Genomic DNA, 27,466 nt, shown 5'->3' on the forward strand with positions numbered 1-27,466 from the left:
GAGGAGAGGATTCCTGAACCAGAGGCCTTGCTTGGTTAACAAGGAAGCAGGTGATCCATGTTGAATATGCAACAAGGTCTAATATTTGGGGCAAGGAAGACTATTATTTGCTTGGGCCTATTCTATGTTGAGGGGCTTTACAGGGATTCTCTTGCTTAATCCTTAAACTAAGGGCTCAGGACACCTGGGTGGCTCATGGGTTGAGCGCCTGCCTTCGGCCCAGGGCGTGACCCTGGGGTCCCCGGATCCAGTCCCACACAGGGCTCCCTGCAGGGAGCCTGCTTCTCCCTCTGCCTGTGTCTCTGCCTCTCTGTGTTATGTCTCTCATGAATTAAAAAAAAAAAAGAATTTTTTTTTTTTAATCTTTATTTATTTATGATAGTCACAGAGAGAGAGAGAGAGAGAGAGAGGCAGAGACACAGGCAGAGGGAGAAGCAGGCTCCATGCACCGGGAGCCCGACGTGGGATTCGATCCGGGGTCTCCAGGATCGCGCCCTAGGCCAAAGGCAGGCGCCAAACCGCTGCGCCACCCAGGGATCCCAAAAAAGAATTTTTTTTAAAATCCTTAAACTAACAGCATGAAATGGAAATTGTTATTCTCATTAACTCATGATGAACCCGAGGCACAGATAAGCTAATTAAATTGTTAAAGGTCAAACAAAACCTACGTTACAGTGTTATCATTCACATTCAGATTGGCCTCCAAGGCCTCCATGGTCACACTTTTCCAGATGATATAAGTATCAAAGTGACAGTTATCTGTCACTGAGAACTTTGTGATAAATCTCCCTGAAAAATTAGTTCTTCTTCCCAGCACATCTTAAGAATATTATCTACAATTACAGTTATACAAATGTAATCATTACACATGTTGTTTCATGATCTGCTTTATTTTTTTTATTTTTTATTTTTTATCTTTTCATGATCTGCTTTAAAAATCATTTGCTGGGGGATCCCTGGGTGGCGCAGGGGTTTGGCGCCTGCCTTTGGCCCAGAGTGTGATCCTGAAGACCCGGGATCGAATCCCACGTCAGGCTCCTGGTGCATGGAGCCTGCTTCTCCCTCTGCCTATGTCTCTGCCTCTCTCTCTCTCTCTGTGTGTGACTATCATAAATAATAAATAAAAAAATAAAAAAAAATCACTTGCTGGGGCACCTGGGTGGCTCAGTTTGGATAAGTGTCTCTGACTTCAGGTTGGGTCATGAACTTGGGGTCCTGGGACTGAGCTCTGCATTGGGCTCCTGCTCAATGGGGAGTCTGCTTCTTCCTCTTCTTTTGTCCCTCGTGCTCGCTCATTCTCTCTTCTCCTTTTAAGGATAAATAAAATCCTTTAAAAAAAACCTGCCAATTTCAGGGGCACCTGGCTGGCTCAGTGGGCAGAACAAGTGACTCTTGATCTCAGGGTCCTGAGTCATGAATTCAAGCACCACATGGGGCATAGATCTTACTTAAAATAGAAAAAGAAAAATACCAAAAAACCCCCAAACCATACCAATTTCATGGGTGGAAAATGTACTTTGTTGTTTTCATTTGCTTGAGTTCTCGTAAGTTTTTTTTTTTTTTTTTAAGATTTTATTTATTCATGAGAGAGAGAGACAGAGAGAGAGAGAGAGAGAGAGAGAGAGCATGAGCAGGGGGAGGGGCAGAGGGAGAAGCAGACTCCTTCCTCACTGAACAGGAAGCCAGACATGGGGCTTGATCCCAGGACCTTGGGATCATGACCTGAGCTGAAGGCAGTAACTTAATGGACTGAACCATCGGGTGTCCCGAGTTTTCATAAGTCTTAGTAGTCTATTTTCAACCCAGCAACCAAAGGAGTCCTTTAGAAAAGTAAGTCAAGGGGCATCTGGGTGGCTCAGTCGGTTAAGGGTGGCTCAGTAGGTTAAGCATCTACCTCAGGCTTGGGTTGTGATCCCAGGGTCCTGGGGTGGAGCCTCGCATGGGGTTCCCTGATCAATGGAGAGTCTCCCTCTCCCTCTCCCTTTACTACCCCTGCCCTTATTCTCTCTCTGTCAAATAAATAAATAAATGGTTTTCTGGGGCAGCCCAGGTGGCTCAGTGGTTTAGCACCACTCATGAATAAATAAAATATTTTAAAAATGTTTTTTTAAAAAATAAAATAATATAAAATAATTAAAAAGTAAGTCAAATCATGCTGTTTGTTTGCTCAGAATCTCCAGTGGTTATTCACCTCAAAGTAGAAACAAAAGCAAAACCCCTGTAAGTGTTCTCATGGCATTATAGAAACAGTAAGCTTTCTGTCCCTGTTGCCTTTTTTTTAAATTAAATTAAATTAAATTAATTAATTAATTAATTTATTAGAGACAGAGAGAGAGAGAGAGGCAGAGACACAGGCAGAGGGAGAAGCAGGCTCCATGCAGGGAGCCTGATGTGGGACTTGAAACAGGTCTCCAGGATCAGGCCCTGGGCTGAAGGCAGAGCTAAACCACTGAGCCACCGGGTCTGCCCCCTGTTGCCTTTTGTACGGAAATTCCTATGACTTTATCCTCCAATCACCCACCCAGACACACTGGCTTCTTTGCTCTTATTCAAATATGCCAGCACACTCCTTCTCAGTGCCTTTGCACTTGCTGTTCTCTCTGCATGAAATACTTTCCCCAAGGATATCTGCATGGCCAGCTCCCTTAACTCCCATATAGCTTTGCTGAATGGTGACTTTCTCAGGGAGAGCTTAGACAACAAGTTTCTATAAAACATTCTTTATCTTTTGTCCATGATTTATGCAAGACTACTTATTACTTCGAACATACTATGTAATTGTCTTCTTTTGTTTTGCCTGTCTCCTTCTAGCCCACGCTAAAGCATATGCCCTACTAGGACAAAAATTTTTGTCTGTTTTATCCAGTGATGTAGCTTTTGTGTTGAGGTCAGTGTTTAGTAGATAGTATGTGCTCTTTAAATATTTGTTGACTGAGTGAAAATTTTATTATGATTATTATTTAAAGATTTTATTTATTTAGGGAGTACCTGGATGGCTCAGTCGGTTGGGCATCTGCTTTGGGGTCAGATCTTGATCCCAGGGTCACTCGTGCTCTCTTTCTCTCTTTTTCTCTCTCAAATAAACAAAATCGAGGCCCACGCAGGGGGAGAGAGAATGAGCGAGCATGATTGTGGTGGGGGGAGTAGGGGGAGAGGGAGAAGCAGACTCCCTGCCAAGCAGTTTACACAAATCTAGAAATCTTTTCCTTTATGATCTTGTGTTTTATTAGGACAAGTTAACAAAAGAAGAGTTTTACTTTTAAATATATTTTAGTTAAAGGGTGATCAGTGCCAAAAACTTTTTTTTCTACATTGATTATATGTATTTGAGTTTCCACTATTTGTGGATATATAGTGCTTAAAGAATCTGAATAATGATTTGAACTTATTTAATCACATTTATAGGATTATTTTTCACCTGTTTCTTGTTTTTTTTTTTTTTTGTTGTTGTTGTTGTTAAGTTCTAACCTAAGTGTGGGGCTTAAACTCACAATCCCTGAGATCAAGAGTCACATGCTCTTCCTCTCCTGGAGGGATTTATTGCGTGAACAAGAAGGGTTAAACCGTTCCTTACTAAAGCCTCTCCTTTTACGTTGATTGAAGGAAAATGATTTGATGTACAGGATGATTAAAATTGCAAAGCATTTGTGTATTTTTTGCATATACTTATTCTGTTTAAAATATATTCCCCCATTTAACATGGAAATAAAAGGTTACTAGTCTATAAATTTAAATCATCAGGCTCTCATAATATTACTGGAACATTTATGATAATGGAGTCTCCTTAGAAGTCCTGTTGTGTTTGACAGTAAGTCCTTTCAAAACTGAACTTGGTTGTATACATTTTATTTATTCCACCCCCTTCCTTGAATTCTAAATGGTAAAAATGTCTAGTTGTTTAATGTGACATTTTGAATTCTTACAAATTCTAATTTTATGAACCAAATTTTAATAAATTCTTTAATCAAGAATACCATCAGAAATATTTAGAAATATGATTATTATGCTTTTGGGAATCAGAATGCCAATTCTTTCTTCCTTCCTTCGTTTTTTACTTTTTGTTGCCTGAAAAAGTAGGGCTTCTACTTCATTATTCAGTTATGCCTCTTTGTTATAACTGATACTGATGGTGTGCTGACAGATATAAAAATCTAGTCCTTTGGGACTTAAAAATGACACCATGAAAAAAATCCTTTTTATGGTATTGTGGATCAGAAAACACTTCATTTTGTAAAATATTTTATTTATTTATTTGAGAGAGAGAGCACAAGCAGGGGGAGTTGCAGAGGGAGAGGAAGAAACATGCTCCTCTCTGGGCAGGGAGTCTGATGCTGGGCTATCCCAGGACCTTGGGCTCATGACCTGAGCTGAAGGCAGCCGCTTAACCCACTGAGCCACCCACGTGCCCCAATCTTAAAACACTTTAATGTAGTTTTCCTTTTAATATTTTTCTGCCGAATATTCAGAAACTTTAATTAGCCCATGTTGGGTTATTTCCCTGTCCCCATCCACCATAAAATAAGGGACTTAAAATCTTTAACCTACACATTAGTCTTGAATTGGAGGTATTTATTTATTTATTTTATTATTTTTTTAATTGGAGGTATTTAATAAAGATTATGTGAATGTAGTAACAAAAACCAAAAATCTATCATAAAGTAATTAAAACATTGGGTTATGTGCATGACACCAGGAATCAGTTTAGACTGGGTAAGAAGATATGGAGTTAGAATTCCTGGTCTCTAATTATTCAGTAGCTGTGTGGCTGGGCTGGGAAGAAGGCATTAAGGTTGCAGCATCTTCAAAATGGGCCGTAACTCCGAGGCCTGCCTCTCCATCAGCCGTGAATCACTGGGAGGGTAGTGCACAGCTTTGCTAGCTGGGTGTGTACGCCTGAAGGTGAGCAGGTTTGCAAGGCTTAGTTCCGCCTGCGGGTAGGTTGAGTCAGGAGCTCTCCCGTCACTGGTGCACCAACAGGCACAGCCCACTGGAGGCCACGCTGAGGACCTGGAAGGGGCGCTGTAGACTTCAGAAAACAGCAAATCAGGGTGGCCCTCAGTCCTACCACCTGCAGCTGCTTTCCTCTTTATTTTTTTTAAAGATTTTATTTATTTATTCATGAGAGACACAGAGAGAGGAGAAGCAGGTTCCATGCAGGGAGCCCCACGCCGGACTCGTAGGGACCCCGGGATCACGCCCTGAGCCAAAGGCAAATGCCCCAGCCACTGAGCCACCTCGGTGTCCCTACTTTCCTCTTAAAAACCTGAGCTGCTCTGGGTGTAAAATGAGCAGAAATTAGTCCTACTTTTTTTTTTTTTTAGTTCTACTTTATTTTTTTAAAGATTTTATTTATTTATTCATGAGAGAGAGGCAGAGATACAGACAGAGGGAGAAGCAGGGAGCCCGACGCAGGACTCGATCCCAGGATCCCAGGGTCACGCCCTGGGCCTAAAGCAGGCCCTAAACCGCAGAGCCACCCAGGGATCCCTAGTCCTAACTACTTTAGAGTTGTTTTGAGGACGAAAGGAAATATGCCTAGAAAGTTTCAGGATAATGGCCGAATATTCTCTTTGGTAGCCCTTCTCTTCCTCTTTTAATGAAACTTCTGAAAAAGTAAAAAATAAAAAAGAAAGAAGCTTCTAAATTTAGGCAGCTCACCGCAGCAGCGGTGGTGAAACTTCAAGACCGCGTCCTTTCGGGCAGGATCTCCGATAGGAAACTAGTAGGATTTAAATCAGTTCAATAACCCCAAGGTGTAGATGGTCCCCACAGGTGGCTAGGAAGAAAATTTTGCATTCTAAAAGAGGATTAAAAAAATAAAAGGATTAACCTACTGGTAGGATTTCAGAAAATATGCCTTTTTTGGGGGAATAGAGTGCCTTGAACCCATCACCCCATCGCAGAAACCCTGCCTTGTAGGATTGTGGGAGGGACACTGAAAACGCACATTTACTTACTAGATACCGGAACCGTAGGACGAATCCCCCTCCCCCCGCCGCCTCCACCGGGGGCCGCCGACGTCCCGGCGACCTGGGACGTCCCTTATCTGACCGGGAGCCGCGGCGGGGGAGGCCGGAGGAGCCGCCCCTCCGCCCAGCGCCCAGAAAGGAAGTTTTCTTTTGAATAAAGTCTACTGGGTGTCACCTCGCCGAGGCTGCGGCCCGGGCGGGGCGGGGCTCCCCAAGGCTCCCCAAGGCTCCCCAAGGCTCCCCAGCTCCCCAGACCCCGGGGTCACCGCGGACTGCGCGGGAGGTTGGGGGCGACCCGGGGCACGGCCCGGCCACACGCGGGCGTCCCGAGTGGGCGTTCCGGGTTCGCACCCACGCGGCGGGGAGCCGCCGGCTGCGCCCCCACACCTGCGGCCGCGTGGTGGGAGGGGACGGGCACCCCGGGGGGTGGGGGGCACCCGGGGGGAGAAGGGGGCACCCGGGAGGGGCACCCCGGGGGGAGAAGCGGCACCCGGGGAGGGGAGGGGCACCCCGGGGGGAGAAGGGGGCACCCGAGGAGGGGAGGGGCACCCCGGGGGGAGAAGGGGGCACCCGGGGAGGGGAGGGGCACCCCGGTGGAGAAGGGGGCACCCGGGGAGGGGCACCCCGGGGGGAGAAGCGGCACCCGGGGAGGGGAGGGGCACCCCGGGGGGAGAAGGGGGGCACCCGGGGAGGGGCACCCCTGGGGGAGAAGGGGGCACCCGAGGAGGGGAGGGGCACCCCGGGGGGAGAAGGGGGCACCCGGGGAGGGGAGGGGCACCCCGGTGGAGAAGGGGGCACCCGGGGAGGGGCACCCCGGGGGGAGAAGGGGGCACCCGGGAGGGGCACCCCGGGGGGAGAAGCGGCACCCGGGGAGGGGAGGGGCACCCCGGGGGGAGAAGGGGGCACCCGAGGAGGGGAGGGGCACCCCGGGGGGAGAAGGGGGCACCCGGGGAGGGGAGGGGCACCCCGGTGGAGAAGGGGGCACCCGGGGAGGGGCACCCCGGGGGGAGAAGCGGCACCCGGGGAGGGGAGGGGCACCCCGGGGGGAGAAGGGGGGCACCCGGGGAGGGGCACCCCTGGGGGAGAAGGGGGCACCCGAGGAGGGGAGGGGCACCCCGGGGGGAGAAGGGGGCACCCGGGGAGGGGAGGGGCACCCCGGTGGAGAAGGGGGCACCCGGGGAGGGGCACCCCGGGGGGAGAAGGGGGCACCCGGGGGGTGGAGCACCCCGGGAGGAGAAGGGGGCACCCGGGGAGGGGCACCCCGGGGGGAGAAGGGGGCACCCGGGGAGGGGCACCCCGGGAGGAGAAGGGGGCACCCGGGGAGGGGCACCCGGGGGGAGAAGGGGCACTCCAGGGGGAGGGGCACCCCGGGGGGAGAAGGGTCACCGGGGAGGGGAGGGGCACCCCGGGGGGAGAAGAGGGCACCCGGGGGGAGGGGCCCCCGGGGCGGGGCGGGCCGGGGGCGGGGCCGGGGCGGGTGGCCGGGGCGGGTGGCCAGGGCGGGGACCCGGGCCGGGGCGGAGGCGGCGGCCCGGGGCGGGCGGCGGAGTGAGCGGCGGCCGCAGCTGCAGCGGGACGGCGGCCCGGGGGTGGCGGCGGGCGGGCGGGCGCGGCACCCCCTGCCTTGGCCGCCTGCGCCCCGGGGCGGCGGCCGGCGCGCGGCGGCGGCAGCAGCATGAGCAGCGGCTACAGCAGCCTGGAGGAGGACGCCGAGGACTTCTTCTTCACCGCCAGGACCTCCTTCTTCCGCAGGGCGCCCCAGGGCAAGCCCCGCGCCGGCCAGCAAGTGAGTGGCCCGCGCGGCGGGGACCCCGCTCCCGAGGGCCGCCGGGGCTGCCGCGGGCAGGGCAGGGCGGGGCGGGGGCGGCCGCCGGGGCCCGGGGTCGCGCCCGGAGGCCGCGCACGTGGGGGCCCGGGGCCGGGGCCGGGGCCGGGGCCGGGGCGGGGGTCGGGGCCGGGGGCCACCGGCGGCGGGAGCGCGGCGCGAGGCCGGCGTCTTCCTTTTTTGGAGGCAGCGCGGCTCGGAGGGGCCGGGGCGGGGGGCTGGCGGCGGCGGCCCCGCCGGCCCGGAGCCTCCCCCGGGCGCCCCCACGCGCGCCCCAGCCCTGCCGGCGGACGTGCTCCCGGGACCGGAGCGGGGCCTGGGGCCGCGGGGCGCAGTAGCGCCGGGGCTTCCTCGCCACTCCTTTGAACCTTAGCCGCTTTCTTGCTTTTTAAAAAAATATTTAATTTACTTATTCATGAGAGACACAGAAAGAGAGAAGCAGGCCCCCTGCGGGGAGCCGGTGTGGGACTCCATCCCGGGTCTCCAGGGTCACGCCCTGGGCCGGGGGCAGATGCTCAACCGCTGAGCCCCCCGGGCGTCCCCAAATTGGGAGACTTCAGAAAGTTTTTTTTTTTTAGATTTCTTTTTATTTATTTATTCATAAGAGACACAGAAAGGGAGACACAGGAGAAGCAGGCTCCATGCCGGGAGCCCGGTGTGGGACTCGGTGCCGGGACCCCAGGATCCTGCCCTGGGCCAAGCCGCTGAGCCACCCAGGGATTCCCCGCCCCCCACCCCCCACCCCCCAACCGCTTTCTGAGGTCAAGTTTCTTTTTTTAGGATTCGGAAATGCTAGTGTTTTCACCGTCTTCAGTCCCAAAGCCGGAGGCGGGGGCGCCGTCCAGGGCGCGGGTGCTGCGGCCCTAGTCCGGGGGGCTGGGGCGCTGGGCCGCCCTCTGCGGTCGCTAAGTTAGGGCTGCGGGGCCGTAGCCGGGCGCTGTGACCCGCCGCAGAGCCGGGGGCTGCAGATGGATCCGGGGGCCCGGCCGGCTGCTGGGGTCTGGGCGAGGGCCCCTTCCTGCCTGGGCTTCCTGCTTGGAGGCGGCTGCTGCTGGCGGTGAAGCAAGGGCTGGCCCGTGGGGAGAGGGCCAGCCTCTTCCTCTTAGAAGGACACCGATAGGGACGCCTGGGTGGCTCAGAGGTCGAGCCCCTGCCTTTGGCCCAGGGCCTGATCCTGGAGTCCAGAGATCGAGTCCCACGTCGGGCTCCCTGCAGGGAGCCTGCTTCTCCCACTGCCTGGGTCTCTGCCTCTCTCTCTCTTTCTCTGGGTCTCTCTTGAATAAATAAGAAACAAAATCTTAAAAAGAATGCCTGAAAATTAAAAAAAAAAAAAAAAAGACACTGATCCCATCGTGGGAGGCCACCCTCGTGGCCTTTTATTCTGCCCAAAGGTTTCGCTTCCAAGCCCTTTTGCTTTTAGGGTTTCATCGTTTGAATTTTACAAGGAGTATCTGCAAACATTCGGTTCATAGCTGATTCTTGATCTTTCAGTAGGGCGTCTTTTAACAGCGTGAGTTTGCTCTGAGGCTTAGAAGGCAGAAATACGGTTTCGTGTCTGTTGGTTAGGGAAGAATTGCTTTTCCTTGTGTGTCTTTCGCTTGGCTTTTTCTTTCTTGGCTTCCTCCCCTGTCTTGCTCTTCTCTCCTTTGTATTTTCTCCTGCCGGTTACACTGCTGTCACCTTTTGACTAGAACTTGACCGAGGTGGCTGTGCTAGTTTGAAGTGGGTTCCAGAGGTGGCTCTCCTCCAGAAAACTTGCTAGTTCTCAGATTCTCCAGGTATGGGGTGTTCCATAAAAAAAAAAAAAAAAAAAAAATTGTGTGAGAATGTTGTAGGGCTTTGAAAAGTAAAAAACATCTCTTTTTTTGCATTTACATATACAGTGTTTCTGCTCACTAATCTAGCATCTTTATTTTTTTTTTTTAAAGTACTGCTTTTTTTTTTTTTAATTTATTTATGATAGTCAAAGAGAGAGAGAGAGAGGCAGAGACACAGGCGGAGGGAGAAGCAGGCTCCATGCACCGGGAGCCTGATGTGGGATTCGATCCGGGGTCTCCAGGATCGCGCCCTGGGCCAAAGGCAGGCGCCAAACCGCTGCGCCACCCAGGGATCCGAGTAAATAATGTTACCTGTTTAGCTTTTAGAATAGGTCTAACAGTAATATTTTCTCAAGGATTGTGGTGAAAATCAGGACAGCAAGACCTAGTTCTTAGCTTAAAGGGCTTGTTCCGTATATTCCAAAGCTTTCTGGCCTGTGTATTACCCCTCCTAACATAATAACGCAAAGTACTGAGTTACAGGACTTAATTGCCAGGTGGCAGAAGTATTTGAAACTGAATTTTTGTGGGCACTTTGGTTAAAGTGACTGAATGAGCGCATTAAATTCTTGATAAGATTTGTGAATTAAAGAAGTATAAAACTTGCAAATTTAAAAGCAGACATTCTAAGTATAGAACACTTCTCTTACCTAAGCTAATAGATATGCCTGTTTTATTTATTTTCTTTTTATCATTATTTTAAGTAATCTCTACCCCAGTGGGGCTTGAACTTGTGACTCTGAGATCATGAGCCAGCCAGGTGCCCTGCCTTATTCATTTTATTATGCTGGTGATTATAATAAGATAAGCATTTCTGACAGCATAAGGTGAAATTTATCCTTTCTCTTTTTCTTTTTTTAAAGATTTTATTTATGCATTCATGATAGAGAGAGGGGGGGGAGGCAGAAGCAGTCTCCATGTGGGGAGCCTGACACAGGACTCCATCCTGGGACTCCAGGATCACGCCCCCGGCCAAAGGCAGGCGCTAAACTGCTGAGCCACCCAAGGGATCCCCTCTCCTTTCTCTAGAGAGGTGGAGATGTCATAAGGTTTATTATTGATCATAGTAATTTTTTGGGGGGTGCTTACCACCTGGTGAAAAAGCAAGGAAAATTCAGTTTCTAGGACTTCTGAAAGTAGTCCTAGAAAGCAAGATAGAAAGCAAGATGTTTGTGGTAAATCTAGGATGGAGAAAAAAGGGGTGGGGGATGAGGAATCTCTTTTCTTCTCTTGCCAGGCAAAGGAACTTAGCCCAATTTCTGTCCAACAAAAACAAAAATCATATGAATATAAAGAAAATGTTATTGTTATCTCCCTTATGTTGGTACCCTCTTAAAAAAAAAAAAAAAGGGAAAAGGCCTAAAAACCTGCCTGGAGGATATAAACCGGAATGAGAGGTGGTCTTTTTGTGGCAGTTTGGAAGTCCTGTTTATTGCTGTACCTTGGGCCTCCATTGGTACCAGACACACAGTGACTGCTCAGTGATTATTAGTTGTATGAATGCATGCTTTCCTGGCTTGATAATAATTGGCGTATTACAGGTTTTCAGATGTACCTGAATTCTTGTCTTGTGATTCTTCCAAGAACCCCCTGGAAAATTAACTTACTGAAAGGTGAGGCCTTTCAGTAAAAGGACCCCACCAAAGGGCCCACACACTTTTCCTTTTTAATTCTCAGCCACGTGTTTTTTTCTTTTTTTTTTTTTTTGAGAGAAAACACGTGTGTGTGTGCCCGCGCCCATGTGTGCAGATGTGTGTGTGCAAACAGAGGGGGGCTGAGGGATAGAATCTTAAGCAGGCTCCTTGCCCAGAGCGGAAGTCCCCAGGGGCTCTATCTCCCAGCCCTGAGCCCAAATCAAGGAGTCAGACGCCTAACCAACTGAGCCACCCAGGCAGCCCCCCACCCCCAAATTTTAAAATTTGATTTTCTCTTTGCAAATATGGACATTTCTAATTCAGGAGTTCCTTAAAATGCTGACCCCCCCCAATCTGCATATATATTCATTAAAGTGTCCATAATTCACGCTTGTGAATTCACTGCTGCTGTTTTATGCAGGACCAAGAATGTGGGTGGTTCTGTAACTCATAATTCTCCTTTTCTACACATTCAGACTTCCAAGAGTAGAAATGGGCCAAAATTATTTAATGTCGTCTGTTGGGGCATAATCTTACCCCAAAGCTATGGTAAACACTTTTCTTCCTGAGTCTTGGGTAGTTAAGTAATGGTACCATGAGTTAATAGGAATAAGGAAATGAGACATTTTTTGCTTTAGCAGAATAGTCAAGAAGTCTTAAAATTGTCTCCGAGCCACTCACACTTCTAAAAAAGTTATACTGAAGAATTGTTTAATAAGGCAGGCCTGTGAGACTTCACATAGCAGGTCTCCAGTTCGCCCTGTGATTACTCTCCTTATAATTTAAATATTTTTCTAACTTGCTGTTTGGTTCTGCTAGAATCAACAGTAATGAGTTGCACTGTTTTATTCCGTGTGTCCATTAGAGGCTTTGGTGATAAGTCACAGGTGTGTGTGTGTGTAAAAGAATAATGGTTTACAACCTCAAAGATTTTTGGCTGTACTAACTCTTGCACTAATTTTTAATCCCTATATTGTCAAATACAAACATTCCCACCAGTCCTTTTGCCTGGTGCCCGGTGATCTGCCCATTTCATCTCCATGTCTGATAAATTCTGTTCTTACACGGTACATATTAATCCACTGGAATTTTGTGTTTGTTTGCGCAGGACTCACAAAGACATTCCTTTAACTCAATTTCAAGAGAAAATTAGTCCCTTCTTCTATGAACAATACATGCTCTACCCCATTTCTTCTGGCCAACTTGCAAGATTTGGAATTATTTAGAAAGCAGTGACACAAAACATTTATGAAAAGAAAAGCTAAAAATATCCAATAATGTGCTTATTCTTTTTAGACTTCCTTTGGCAGACAGTGCATGTCATACTTGTAAACATTCATTTTCTGGGAGAAAAAAAACCAAGGCAGACTAAGTGATTTGTACTGTGGCATGGTCCCCGATTCAGCCCTGCGCACCAGCTCTTGCCTACCCCCAGCTGCCCACATAGGTAGCTGTCTTTTGGTGATATAGTCCCTGGTTTTTGTTTTTAAAGATTTTATTTCTTTATTTATGAGGGACATTGAGAGATTGGCAGAGACACAGGCAGAGGGAGAAGCAGGCTCCCTGTGGGGTGGGACTTGATCCCAAAACCCCGGGATCATGCTCTGGGCCCAAGGCAGATGCTCAACCACTGAGCCACCCAGGAGCTCCTGCTCTCTCTTTTCATAGTAAAAATTATAATATGTTTGGTTCAATGGGGACCGAGACTGCCATATTCACCGAGGACATAAAAGAAATGCTCAATGCTTCGTAGGTGCCCGAAGGAATGAAAGCCTGCTGATTTTGGTTGGAAGTCACAGTACTTGCTACCATGAGTTTTCCTTTATACACAAATGTACACAATTTTTCCCTCTCTCCCAAGTAGACCATAGCTTTCACAGTATCTTACACATTAGTAGTCCTTTAAAAAACAGATGCTATTGTTAATAAATGTTATTAATTTAGGCAAAATTCACTTCATATATTTTCCCCCTTATTTTAAGAAAGCCCATCATTCATTTATTCAATAATTTATTGAATTTATTTTACAAACATTTTTGCTATGGAGGGAAAGTGCAATTTATTTTTTAAGATTTTATTTATTTTTAAAAGATTTTTATTTGAGAGAGCAAGCACATAAGTCGGGGGTGGGGGAAGGAGGTAGCAGAGAGATCAAGAGTCACATGCTCCACCGACTGAGCCAGCCAGGTGCCCCCAATTTAGTAATATTTTTTAAAAGCTAGCAAATAGAATATCTCTCTTTTTTTTTTTTTTCACAGAGCTGCTCCTTTAGTGCAAAGGAAACTTGTAGCTGTTGACAGTTTTTCAGGGAACACCTCTATGGTGTAAAATGTGGTAAAAGCTGTACATCTGTTTAGATGGAAAGGTTTACTGAGAAGTGTATCCCTGTAAAACAAGTCACATTTTCCTGTTGACAACTGTCCAGAAACTATAGATGATTGTGTTCCAACAGAAACCTCGTCATCCATGAGGATATGAAATGCATTAAACAGAGTTAATATGAATACCACTAACCAGGGTTTACCAAACTTTTTCAAATGAGGTTTGTTTTCTTAATACTTCTGGTTTGGCTATCAGTGGCTAGTCAAATGGTTTTTGGTTACTTGGTAATTTTTTTTTTTTTTAATGGAGAGGGCCAGATATGCAGTAGGAAAGATGCCTGAGCTCATAAAAGATGATTGACATGTGATATGCGTGTAAAAATATTACGAATAAAAGAGCCCACCATTCTAGATTTACTTATTTATTTTAGAGAGCGGTGTGTGAGAGCCCACGTACAAGTGGGTGAGGGGTAAGGGGAGAGGATCTTCAAGCAGACTCCCTGCTGAGAATGCAGCTGGATCTCAGGACCCATGAAATGATGACCTGAGCTGAAACCAAGAGTAGGATGCTTAACCGACTGTGCCGCTCGCGCAGCACTAGAAGTGACCATCATTCCAAAACTGGACTGTCCAGTAGTTACTGGCCTCCTGCAGCTGTTGAGCACTTGAAATGTGGCTGCCCTGAATTGAGAGGTGCTGGAAGTATGAACTACACTGGATTTCCAAGAGAAAGAAAAAGAGAATATTAATATATCACAGTGAGGGCCCTGGGTGGCTCAGTTGGTCAAGCTTCTGCCTTCAGCTCAGGTCATGATCCCAGGGTCCTGGGATCGAGTCCCGCATCAGGCTCCCCGCTCTGCTGAGGGGTTGGGGGTGGAAAACGGGGTGGATCCTGCTTCTCTCTCTCCACCTGTCTGCTACTACCCCTGCTTGTGTTCTCTCTCTCTGCAAATAGATAAAATCTTAAAAGAAAAATCATAGTGATTGTTTAATATTGCTTACGTGTTGAAATAATATTTGGGATATTCCGAGTTAAATAAAATTAATTTTTACCTGTTTGTTTTTTAACATGGCTACTGGAAAATTTAAACTTTATCTCTGTGGCCCACATTCTGTTTTCTGCTGGACAGTGCTGTTTGCTAAAGTGGAGCAGCTATTCTTGACAGGGGTTTCTTTCTTTTTTTCTTTTTTCTTTTTTTTTTTTTGCCAGGGGTTTCGATCTCCATCCTCCTGCAGTGGCTGCAGATGGGTTTGCACTCTGGGAAGATTTCTCTGCGTGAAGGGGAACTTGCCCTTTACTGTTGGGAATAGTTTTTCACCCTATCTTGGGTCATGCATACCATCATTTTGAGGTTGTGAAACCTGTGTGTGGGGAAGTTCTCTTTTTTCTGATACATGAGCTGATAGGATAAAACTGCCCTAATGGTATTTCAGACTGCAACTCTGCCTTGAGTTTACAGAGGATGGGGGTTATTACTTCATAGAATATTAAAACAAGAGTTGATCCACATTTTATGGACTGTAATTGCTAACTGCTGCTACATGATTCAGTCAGCTAAGAATAATTTACTAATTATATATTGCAGCACTCAGTTCTTTTCCCAGATGCTGAACAGTGAGATAATTAGAGGAGGAAAGATGAATTTGGGAATTGGAGACCAGAAGGATAGATTGAGAAGATCTGGGTTTGAGAGGTTGAGAAAGCAGTCAGCAAGGTGTTTTTCATGAAATTAATGTGGTTTAGGCAAAGTGTGTGTTAAAATCGCGAAGGTGGTTTTTCTAAATTCATTTCCATGTATATGGTATGTTCTCAATATACTAGGCTGATGCTGGGGTTTTGGTGAACAAAACAGAAACCTGCTGTTTACTTTGTAAGTCTCGGGGCACCTGGTGGGCTATGTCAGTGGAGCATGTGACTCTTGATCCTTGGGGTTGTAAGTTTGAGCCCCATGTTAAGTGTAGAGGTTACTAAAAATTAAATATTTAAAAAAGATTTAGGGGCACCTGGATGGCTCAATCAGGTAAGTGTCTGCCTTCAGCTCAGGTCATGATCCCAGGGTGCTGGGATTGAGTCCCTGCTCGGCGGGGAGTTTGCTTCTGCCTCTGCCCCTCCTATTGCTCATTCTCTCTCTCTCTCTCTCTCTCTCTCTCTAGTAGTCTGTATAGGTCATTTCTCATCCATGTAAAGAACAAGATCTTAGTCCAAAATTTGGCTCCCATCTTTGTTTTGTATAGCCAAAAAAAGAAAAAATGTCTGGGACACTCGGTGGCTCAGCGGTTGAGCGTCTGCCTTTGGCCCAGGATGTGATCCCGGGGTCTGGGTATCGAGTCCCACGTCGGGCTCCCTGCATGGAGCCTGCTTCTCCCTTTGCCTGTGTCTCTGCCTCTCTCTTTGTCTCTCATGAATAAATAAAATTCTTTTTTAAAAATAATTTTTCTTTTTTTTAAAGATATATTTATTTATTCATTCAGAGAGAGCGAGAGAGAGGCAGAGATACAGGCAGAGGGAGAAGCAGGCTCCATGCAGGGAGCCCAAGGTGGGACTCGATCTTGGGTCTCCAGGATCACACCCCAGGCTGCAGGTGGTACTAAACCGCTGTGCCATCAGGGCTGCCCTAAAAATAATTTTTCATAAGCATGTCATTTTTAAATTTAATTAATTAATTTTTATTTATGATAGTCACACAGAGAGAGAGATGCAGAGACATAGGCAGAGGGAGAAGCAGGCTCCATGCACCAGGAGCCCGACGTGGGATTCGATCCCGGGTCTCCAGGATTGCACCCTGGGCCAAAGGCAGGCGCCAAACCGCTGCACCACCCAGGGATCCCAAGCATGTCATTTTTACTGGAAATGTGTTAAGATTTTATGGGTCCCTATAGCAGTATGCTTTTTTGATAATAAGAGTACTATAAAAATTGCATCATATAATTTTTGGGAAAATGGTCCAATATCTTACTGTCCTATTCCAAATACTATTTTGTAGAATTGTTTCATAGTTTTTTCATTTGTCTATATATATATATATTTTTAAGATTCTATTTATTTACTCATGAGAGAGACAGAGAGAGGCAGAGACACAGGTGGAGGGAGAAGCAGGCTCCATGCAGGGAGCCCGACGTGGGACTCAATCCCGGGTCCCCAGGATCACATCCTGGGCTGAAGGCGGATGCTAAACCACTGAGCCACCAGGGCTGCCCTATTTGTCTATTTTTTAGAGTAATTTCTACACCCAATGTGGGGCTTACACTCACGACCCCGAGATAAGGAGTCGCATGCTGTATGGATGGAGCCAACCAGGTGCCCCTCTCTTGTCTTTTTTGTACATATAATCATACTGAGTTTTTAAATCCCATTTGAAAAATTGTGTTAAAATACACCTAACCTAAAATTTGCCATTAAACAGTTTTGTTAACAATTTTAAGCATTCAGTAGTGTTAAGTACCTTTACATTGTTATGTCTCCAATTGCCAGAACTTTTTCATCTTGGAAACTGAAACTCTTGTCTCCGGTAAACTGGGATCCCTTCCCCTGCAAATACTCTGGGAAATCAGCATTTTGTTTTCTGTTTCTATGCTTATGACTATTCTAGATCTCTCATATAAGGGAAATCATACAGTATTTTGATCTTTTTGTGACCAGCTACTTCACTTAGTGCAAGATCATTAAGGTTCATGCTGTGGCATGTGATAGATACTTCCTTGAGTGGAATATTCCACTGTATGTGTGTATATGCCACATTTTGCTCATCCATTCATCAGTCAGCAGATATTTGGGTGCGTCCACCTCCTGGCTGTTGTGAATAAAGCTGTGATGAACATGGGTATGCAGGTAACTCTTAGAGACCCTGCTTTCAGCTCTTCCAGGTATAAACCCACAGGTGGCATTGCTGAATCATATGGTAATTATATTTTTAGTTTTTTAAGAAATTCGGCCCCAACAAATTTGAATCTTGCTATTTAAACTTAGAATTATGAGCTCTTGGGACACCTGGGTGGCTCAGCGGTTGAGTGTCACCCTTCAGCTAAGGGCATGATCCTGGGGTCCTGGGATCGAGTCCCGTCGGGGTCCCTGTGTGGAGCCTGCTTCTCCCTCTGCCTGTGTCTCTGCCTCTCTCTCTGTCTCTCTCATGAATAAATAGGTAAAATCTTTTAAAAAAATTATGAGCTCTTGCTGAATGATTTCAGCTAGCACAGATATCCTTTTCAAGCCTGCCTTGTATTTTATTGAACGGGCATTATTTTCCAAATATTGGAAAACTGAAATGTTGCTGGTTTTTTGTTTGATTTTTTTTTTTTTTTTTGCTCCTATACATAACAATTTGGTGAACATTATGAACGAGAAACCTTTTCCATCCTTTCCTGAAATTTTAGCTTTTCAGGATAGATGTACAAAATGGAATTTTGCTTGGCAGGGATGGCATGGCAATTTTTTTTAAGATTTTTTTTTTTTAAAGACTTTATTTATTTATTCATGACAGAGGCAGAGGGAGAAGCAGGCTCCAGGCAAGGAGACCGACATGGGACACAATCCTGGGTCTCCAGGATCACGCCCTGGGCTGAAGGTGGCATAACTAGTTTGTTGTGCCCTTAGCTCCACTGGGTATAGTCATTAAAATAGAGGGAACACTGGGGCGCCTGGCCGGCTCAGTCCACAGAGCATGCCACTCTTGGTTCACGAGTTCAAGCCTCACAGTGGGCCTACAGTATACTTAAAAAAAAAAAACATAGAGGAAAAACTTTGTAAAGGCACCTTATTTTTATTTAATTTGTATTCCTTTAACAGTAAATTTAATGTCTTTCTGTACTTCTGAGTGGCTCTTCCTCTTGCTCTGAGCATTGTTCATGGCCTTTGACCACTCGAGGTGGGCAGGAAGTCTCCCGAGAGCACAGTTCTTGAGCCCTGTGCATATTTAGCTGGGTAGCTGGTTCTCCTTTTTTTTTTTTGCGGTCAGCTAAACTTCAGGTTATTTTTGACTTGCCCTGTTTGTTCCAAAGGGACATTACATATTCTGGCATTTTGAAATACTTTAGAGTGTGTCTCAGGCTGACATCACTGAAACTTGGAGCAAAGAAAACTTGCCTTACTCCTGTAATTATGACACAGGAAAGGCATTACTAAGAAAGCATCAGTGTCCTAAGAATACACCGTGGAATACAGAGGGTGGGAGCTGGATAATGTGTTTTGTTACTAACCATGTTAAGAAAAAAAAAAAATGCCGGAACATGCCTGCTTATCTTTGAATTTCAGTAAATTTAGTGCCAGTTTTCCAGCCACCCGATAGAATTCAGAGGAACCTGTTTGATAAACACACTAGGTATTGAAAAAAGGGTTGTAGGACAAACTAAAAACTCTACCTACAAAGAGGATTTTTATACTGTTTACTTACAAGCTTACTGTCTTTTGTTGAAACCTTGCAATTAGATGGAATCTGGCATTGCCGTCTACTTTAAGCCTTGCCTATGTCGAAAATTTTTTGTTTAATCTTTTATAATCTGATTAACTCCTGGTTTGCCCTCATTTAATTTTTTTTCTTGTTAATATTTTATTTTTAACATTTTTATTTATTTTTTTTGAGAGGGAGGGAAGGGGAGAGGAGCAGACTCCCTGCTGAGGACTGGGGCTCCACTCCAGGACCCTGGATCACGACCTGAGCCTAAGGCAGCCAGTAACCACTTAATGGACTGAGCCACCCAGGTGCCCCTTGTTCAGAATATTTTAATTAAATGAATCTTTTAAAGAGATGTAAAGCATTATTTCTGACTTTGGATTATGAGCCATCCTTAATCCTCATATTCTTTTTTTTTTCTTAAAGATTTATTTATTTATTTAAGACACCACAAGTAGGGGGGTGGGGAGCAGAGGGAAAAGCAGTCTCCTCACTGAGCAGAGAGCCCATAGGGAGGGGGCTCCATCCCAGGACACTGAGATCATGACCTGAGCCACAGGTAGATGCTTAACCCACTGAGAGCCACCCAGGGGCCCCAGTCCTCATAATTGTAGGCAACTCAAACAAATACACTCAAATTTCTTATACATTTTTGTTTCAAGGAATATTTTTTGATATTTTGCCAGTGAAGTCCTAGAAATTTATGTGTATCTGATCACAGTTCTCAAGCAGCAAACCAAAACCCAAAAAAGTTGTATGAAAATAGAAAACAGAATAGCTGTATGCATTTCATAGGAGGAAACAAATACCAATACTAAAAATGAAGTTTAGCATTCCACGGTATTTTACAGTTGATGGAGCTTCCCAAGGAAGGGAATTAAAATGCAGTTGGTTTACTTGAATTCTAATTTTTCTTTTTTAAGATTTTATTTATTTATTCATGAGAGACACACAGAGAGGAAGAGACACAGGCAGAGGGAGAAGCAGGCTCCACGCAGGGGGCCGATGTGGAACTTGATCCCCGGACCCCGGGGTCATGCCCTGGGCCACAGGCAGATGCTCAACCACTAAGCCACCCGGGGATCCCCTATTTCGATTCTAATCTCAGAACTTGGAGAGGAGAAATTAAACCAATTACAGTTTTATTGGTTTAGACCTTCAGCAGATTTCAGGTTTTAATGGCATCGCAGAGGTGAATTCAGGGATCCTTGACTAGTCAGTGACTTCCCAGCTGTGGGAAAATGTACATATTATGTAGGTGGTTTAAAGCAACAATGATATTATTTTTGTCCATTTAAGGTCTGTTTCTGTTTGTTTAAACAGGCTTGTGGATAGCTTTTTCTTGCCAGTTTTCCTTTGGAGGGAAGTTACTGCCCTTTCAAATCTTTCTGAAGTTTGAAAATTGCTTTCTCTAATGACCAGCATTGGCCTTTGTGCAGGCCTTTGGAGGGAGTGCGGTGGTGGGGCTGCTGCTGCTGCTGCGCTCCGATGGGGTTTGATCCTTGGCTGTCCTGTTGGTCTCTGTCTGGCAGGGGAAATGTGTTCTAGGAACTGTACTGAAAGCATAATTATTCCTGCTATTTGGTACAGAGGAGTGGAGGTAGGTCATGTAGGGCAAAGTAGTACCTTTCAAAAAGGCAAACATAGCACCAGTATCAGCAAACCAACTTAAAATTCATTTTCCCTGGAGGTGGTTCTGTAGCATTTTAATTAACAGTGGATCTTGGTCTTTTGAGGCGAGGCCTATTGAAAACAAAAAGGGGAACTGGATTTTGTTACGGGCTACAAGGGGGTGTGTTCTTGATTGATGACAAGCAGCTGTGTAAGGCAGCCTGGGTTTAAATCCGGGCAGGCTGGTGTCTTGGGCAAGTCCAGCAATGCCTGGCACATAATCTGTGATAAATATTAGCAAAAATTTTTGAAAAAATTAGCTATTTATTTTTAAAAGGTTTTTCCCTATGTGGTCACAGACTTCATTTGAGTTTTGAGCTGAGTGGAGAACTGAATGACCATGGATGGGAGATGTGGAGCCAAAGAATGACCGGTAGTGCGAAGTTAGGTGTGTCTCTGGTTTTATTGACTACAGTGTCCTCTTCAGGAAGAAGCTTCATTCCTGGAGGCTGCATCCCCCGCCCCCCCCCCCCCCTTTTTTAAAAGCCACTTTGATTCTCTCTGTAGTTCCTTTGTTTTCTAGTAAAGGGGTGGTTGTCTCCTGACCAAGCCTGAGGCCACCTATCAACATCTTAACCTACGTCTTTTTCCCCTTAAAGCAGGCCAGCCCAGCTCTGCAGCCCGGAGGATGATCTGGCCTGTGCCAAGTGCTGCCCTTTTACTTAAGAGTTTATGTACAGGTTAAGAAACTAGTGAAGTGTTTGTTGTTTTTAAATTTTTATTTTTATTTATATTTTTAAATATTTTATTTATTTATTCATAGAGGCAGAAAAAGAAGCAGGCTCCATGCAGGGAGCCCGACGTGGGACTCGATCCTGGGACTCCAGGATCAGACCCCGGGCTGCAGGCGGCACTAAGCCGCTGTGCCACCGGGGCTGCCCTTAAATCTTTATTTTTTAAATTTTTTTTTTTTTTTAATTTTTATTTATTTATGATAGTCACAGAGAGAGAGAGAGAGGCAGAGACACAGGCAGAGGGAGAAGCAGGCTCCATGCACCGGGAGCCCGACGTGGGATTCGATCCCGGGTCTCCAGGATCGCGCCCTGGGCCAAAGGCAGGCGCTAAACCGCTGCGCCACCCAGGGATCCCAATCTTTATTTTTTAAAAAATATTTTATTTAAAAAAAAATATTTTATTTAAAAAAATATTTTATTTATTTATTCATTAGAGACACACAGAGAGAGAGGGAGAGACACAGGCAGAGGGAGAAGCAGGCTCCTGAAGGAGAGCCTGATGGGGGACTCGATCCTGGGACTCCAGGACCATGCCCTGAGCCAAAGGCAGACGCTCAACCAACTGAGCCACCCAGGCGTCTCTTATTTTTTAATTTTTTTAAAAAAAGATTTATTTGAGAGAGCGAGAGGGAGAGTCAGAGGGAGAAGTAGGCTCCCCGCTTTGCTTGGAGCCTAATGTGGGCTGGATCCCAGGAACCCCCGGATCATGACCTGAGCAGAAGGCAGATGCTCAACCACTGAGCCACCCAGGTATCCAAATTGTTGTTTTTTTGTTTTTTTTTTTTCTTTTTCTTTTTCTTTGAACTTCCTTTTTTTTTCTTTGAACTTCTCCCCTCTTTTTTTTTTTTTTAAGATTTTATTTATTTACTCATAGAGACACACAGAGAGAGAGAGAGAGAGAGAGAGAGAGAGAGGGAGGCAGAGACACAGGCAGAGGGAGAAGCTGGCTCCATGCAACAAGCCTGATGTGGGACTCGATCCTGGGTCTCCAGGATCACCCCCCGGGCTGCAGGTTCTCCCCTCTTATCTGCCTCTGGCTGCAGGACTGGCTGCTGGCTTGGCCTGGTGACAATTTTGCTTCTAACTGGGGGCTTTTCCTTTTTCCTCCAGAAAGTGTAAATCGCCCTGTGCTCATTGTTTAGGGACTTAGTCACCGTTTTGTTTCTGGTTTTCATGAGATCAGATCAAATGAGGTAATGCATGTGAACTGTGTCACTCACTGCGAGGGAGGGCTGCCCGGCTGTCCATTGCAGTGGCTGGGGTCCCAGCGCCCCAGTACCCCCAACCCCGACCCCGTGTCAGCACTGCTGCCAAGGCCACAATTTGGAAACAAGCCCGCTTCTGCACAGTGTGAGCACAGGCATTGTCATGTGATCTGTTTGGCCAACTCTTCAGAGATCATGTATGCTCTGTAAAACTGGCATGAGTGTTGGAATCTGGTGGGAAACCCCTTCCTTCGGACCACGTGAGCCTCTTGGGGTTTGCTGTTCCCTCTCTGTCCCCAGTCTCCCCTTCCTTTTGGTTATGTTTCTTACAATAAATTGATTGTCTAAAACTGGCTTTATATTCTGAACGCCGCTGTATTTTTAATCGCTTGAATTGTAAATTAGCTGAACTGTAAATTTTACTGATACACTCTTATGTAAATATCCTCACTCTTATAAAAAACTTAGGACTTTAATCCCACATGTGAGTGCATGCTCAAGAAAGGTTAACTATGGCTTCTAATAGTCTTCCCCCGCATTATTAATTAAAAACAATTTGGTAGGAGCTTTTACTAAGATAGTGTGGATTGGGAAATCATCTTGGATTCGAATTTGTCATTTGCCAGATCTGGGAGCTTTGGACAGGTTCCTTCTTGAGTATCAGCTTGTTAATCTTTAAAACAGTTACTCTAGAGGAGTTAAGTAAAGTAATGTGTGTGGAAATACTCCTAGATTATAATTGCAAATATGACTACATCACCAGCGTGTTTAGAGAGTACTATAAAATTGTTTTCTTAATATATATTGTGTCATAAATTCTCAACCTATGGTCGTATTGGAGATGACACTTGATAGTTACTGAAAAATGAATGTATTCACCTGGCTCATTCACATAGGTCTATTTTTAGCTGCAAGGTAGTGATTTGTGTTTGGGGACCTGAACATATTATATCTAAGCAGCAAGTTTAAGTTACCTTATGAATGGTGTTCATGAAGCACTCTGATGCTTTGGAGAAGGATGATGTTCTAGCTCAGTATGGAACAAATGCGTTGGGGGCTTCAAGTAAATGTGGTCCTTAAGCCTTCCTGTTATCCTGTGAGCTTCACAAGCGCAGACGTGTCTCTCTTGTTCACCACTATACGTTCATTGTAGAGTGGTACTTGTCACAGGGCATAGAGTGGGGTCTGTTGTTCTGTAAAAAAATTTAGTTTTTTTAAAAGATTTCATTAGAATGAGCAGGGCAGAGGGAGAGGGAGAAGCAGACTAACCAGAGAGTCTGGTGTGGGCTCAGTCTCTTTGATCTTGGGGCTGCAGGATCATGACCTGAGCCACCCAGGGAGGGGCCCCATTTGATTTTTTTTTTAAGTTTTTATTTTTAAGTAATTTCTGCACCCACTGTGGGACTCGAATTCACAACTCCCCATGCTCCAGAGTCACATGCTTGGCCAACTGAGCCAGCCAGGCACTCGTGGTTGTTTGTTTGTTTTAAAGTAGGTTCCATGTCTGATGTGGGGCTCTGACTCACGGCCCAGAGATCCAAGAGTCACATGCTCCCCTGAGCCAGCCAGGTACCCTGTCCTCGTTGTTAATTGATCACCTAGTTTTCATTTGATCAGATGTGTATCAGAATCCTAATCAAGAAAAAGAAGTTGGATGAAGGCAATGGAACATGTTTATTTCAGGGGATATAATCATAAACCAATGGTAATAAATTCTGTGTCATGTGAAAGTGAGCTATTTAGGTGAAATGGAAAATACACTGGGCTGGGGATGAGGAGACCTGGGTCCTAGGCCTGTACTTTGTTCCGAAGGAAGTAACTCTGGAAGTTAATGGTTAATAGATTCTAGAGCTGAATACCTGATTGGAGGGAAAGTTTTAAAAGGGATAAAAGTCTTGAAAGGGATTCCATGAAATGTATTGAGATGCCAAATGAATGAGTTTGGAAACGGCTGCATTAGGTCATATCTGGTTGGGTGGGGTTGAACTTAAGTGAATTGGTTAGTCATGGGTGTTTGAGAAATGAGTGGAATATGTAGATTTTTTTTTTAAGGAGTATTTTTATTTTTTATTTTATTTATTTTATTTTATTTTATTTTTTTTTTAAGGAGTATTTTTATTCATTTGAGAGGGAGTGAACAAGAGTATGAGCAGCCTGGACGGTTAGAGGGAGAGGGAGCAGCTGACTCCCCACCTTGTAGGGGGTCTGCCCTACTTGGGGCTCAATCCCAGGACCCTGGGATCATGACCTGAGCCCAAAACAGATGCTTAACCGACTGAGCCACCTAGGCGCCCAAAGATAAAATCTTTTTTAAGATTTTATTTATTTATTCATGAGAGGCACAGAGAGAGAGAGGCAGAGACACAGGCAGAGGGAGAAGCAGGCTCCATGCAGGGAGCCCGACGTGGGACTCCAGGATCACACCCCTGGCGGAACCAAGGCAGGTGCTAAACCGCTGAGCCACCCAGGGATCCCCAGAATTATTTCTTTTCCTAAAGAGGGAAAATGTCTTGGGAAAGAAATCAAGGGAGTCCTGGCTGGTTTATGAAATCCGTCCCTGTATAGTGACAGCCAAGAATGGGTTTCATGTAAGCCAAAGGGAACACTTAAATGTTCTGAACTTCTAGATTGCAGGAGCTTTAAACAGTGTCAAGAACTATTTAAGAAAGCCCACCAGCAATGCCACATTCCTCAAAATAGGGCAGGATGAATGTATGAGAGTCCTGTTCTGAGGGAGAATGCTAGGGCAGTGGGGGCAGTTTCCTGAAGAATGAGTGCTTGTGGGCAGGTGTGCATTCCTACTTGGGGGTGAGGAAGTATATTCATTTCCTTTGGAAGATTAAATTTTGTCTTTTGTTTCCAGTGTCTCTTTTATTCCAGTTGGTCTGCATTAACTGTTGCTAGGTAAATGTTCCAGATTTCTTTTAGCAAGTTAAATTCTATTATAAAACATCAGAGTTGGGCAGCCCGGGGGTGGCTCAGCGGTTTAGCAACGCCTTCAGCCCAGGGCCTGGTCCTGGAGACCCAGGATCGAGTCCCACATCAGGTCTCCTGCATGGAGCCTGCTTCTCCCTCTGCCTGTGTCTCTGCATCTCTCTCTCTCTCTCTCTGTGTCTCATAAACAAATAAAATCTTTAAAAAACAAAACAAAAAAACCATCAGAGTCTATTGTCTAATACAATACATCCAAATGTGAGGCTTCCAGAGGCTTCTGTCCCCTTGCCCGCACCCTGTATAGAGTGCCTCACTCAGCCTCTCCATTCACCGATCCATGGATGGCCAGTTCAAGGCTCATTTCTTTCCTACAGTGTCTTGTCCTCTGATTGCTACAGGTAATCTTGAAGTATCGCCTTCCTGACAAGAATGAAAACTCCTGAGGGTTAGGGGTCTTTGCTTTAGAGATTCCGTATGGAATGATTTGTGAGTGGGATGGTTAACTGGATTCATTATTGTCTTTACTGAGAAGAGTTATTTTTAATCTGAGCAATTCGTTTAGAACTTTCATCTGTTTCTAATTTCATTTTTTTTTTTTTTTTTTAATTTATGATAGTCATAGAGAGAGAGAGAGAGAGAGGCAGAGACACAGGCAGAGGGAGAAGCAGGCTCCATGCACCGGGAGCCTGACGTGGGATTCGATCCTGGGTCTCCACGATCGCGCCCTGGGCCAAAGGCAGGCGCCAAACTGCTGCGCCACCCAGGAATCCCTGTTTCTAATTTCATACAGACTTTAGGAGATACTTCAGCAAGACCCAAGGGAAGGATATTCTTTTAACATTGGACTTTTATTTTATTTTTTAAAATGATTTTATTCATTCATTCATGAGAGAGAGGGAGGGAGAGAGAGGCAGAGACACAGGCAGAGGGAGAAGCAGGCTCCATGCAGGGAGCTCGATGTGGGACTCGATCCCAGGTCTCCAGGATCATGCGCTGGGCCAAAGGCAGGCACTAAACCAATGAGCCAACCAGGGACCCCTAAAATTGGACTTTTAAATACTTGAGGGATTTTGGATAATTTAGGAAGACTCACTGTAACTCTAAAGGTATGGACTGGGTGGAATGGTTCCTTTTAATGTGAAGAGTGAGGTTTTCTGCTATTAGTTAGAAGGAACAGGCTTCAATGTGCAATTTTAGGAAGTTTTGTTTTTTAAAAAAGTATTTTTCTAGTGACTCCTGTTCTTTTCATTAAGCACGTCCTCATGTCCCTGAAATTCTGTGGTGCGTTTTAGATTTGGAAAATGTGTGATGTGATAATACACATGGCAGATATATTTATTTATTTATTTTTAAAGATTTTATTTATTTATTCATGATAGACACACATTGAGAGAGAGAGAGGCAGAGACACAGGCAGAGGGAGGAGCAGGCTCCATGCAGGGAGCCTGATGCTTGACTGGATCCTGGAACTCCAGGATCACCCCCCTGGGCGGAAGGCAGGCGCTTAAACCACTGAGCCACCCAGGCTGCCCCTGCTGAGCCACCCAGGCTGCCCCTGCTGAGCCACCCAGGCTGCCCCCGCTGAGCCACCCAGGCTGCCCACATGGCAGGTTTAGTAGCTGCTCACATTTTGTGTCCATTTTAATTTGAAATGCTGGCTGTATGAAAAGGAGTATTGTATTAGAATGGCTTATGTGAACTAAAATGTTACATTAGCATTTTGTGGCATAGTAGGATACCAAGACTCATTAATGCTACGTTTTTAAACATTATTTGAAGTATCTCTGAATTTATATATAGGCCTTACATTCATTTAGGCACTGATTTTTTTTTCTTAACCATTTTAGTGATCAAAAGGGAACATGTGGGCTGAACTATAATAGATTCCCCCCAGCTGTATAATGTATGCCACTGAAAAAGGTAGACACGTGGAGTTAAAAAGCTGCTTCAAAATACTGATCTGTGCTTT

At 45.8% G+C, this 27,466-nt stretch overlaps 1 protein-coding gene across 1 annotated transcript in view; it reads left to right on the forward strand.

Annotated features, from left to right (window-relative positions):
* Window positions 1-7,514: 7,514 nt before the first annotated feature.
* The window catches only part of RASSF3 (Ras association domain family member 3), a 71,111-nt gene continuing 51,159 nt past the window's right edge, over window positions 7,515-27,466 (forward strand). Inside the window, exon 1 of the mRNA XM_072742094.1 lies at window positions 7,515-7,755. Coding sequence (XP_072598195.1) covers window positions 7,645-7,755 — 111 coding nt within the window. The 5' untranslated portion in view covers window positions 7,515-7,644. The remainder of the gene's footprint in view (window positions 7,756-27,466) is intronic.

This window comes from Vulpes vulpes, chromosome 16 (assembly GCF_048418805.1).
Source record: "Vulpes vulpes isolate BD-2025 chromosome 16, VulVul3, whole genome shotgun sequence".
Classification (NCBI taxonomy): Eukaryota; Metazoa; Chordata; class Mammalia; order Carnivora; family Canidae; genus Vulpes; species Vulpes vulpes.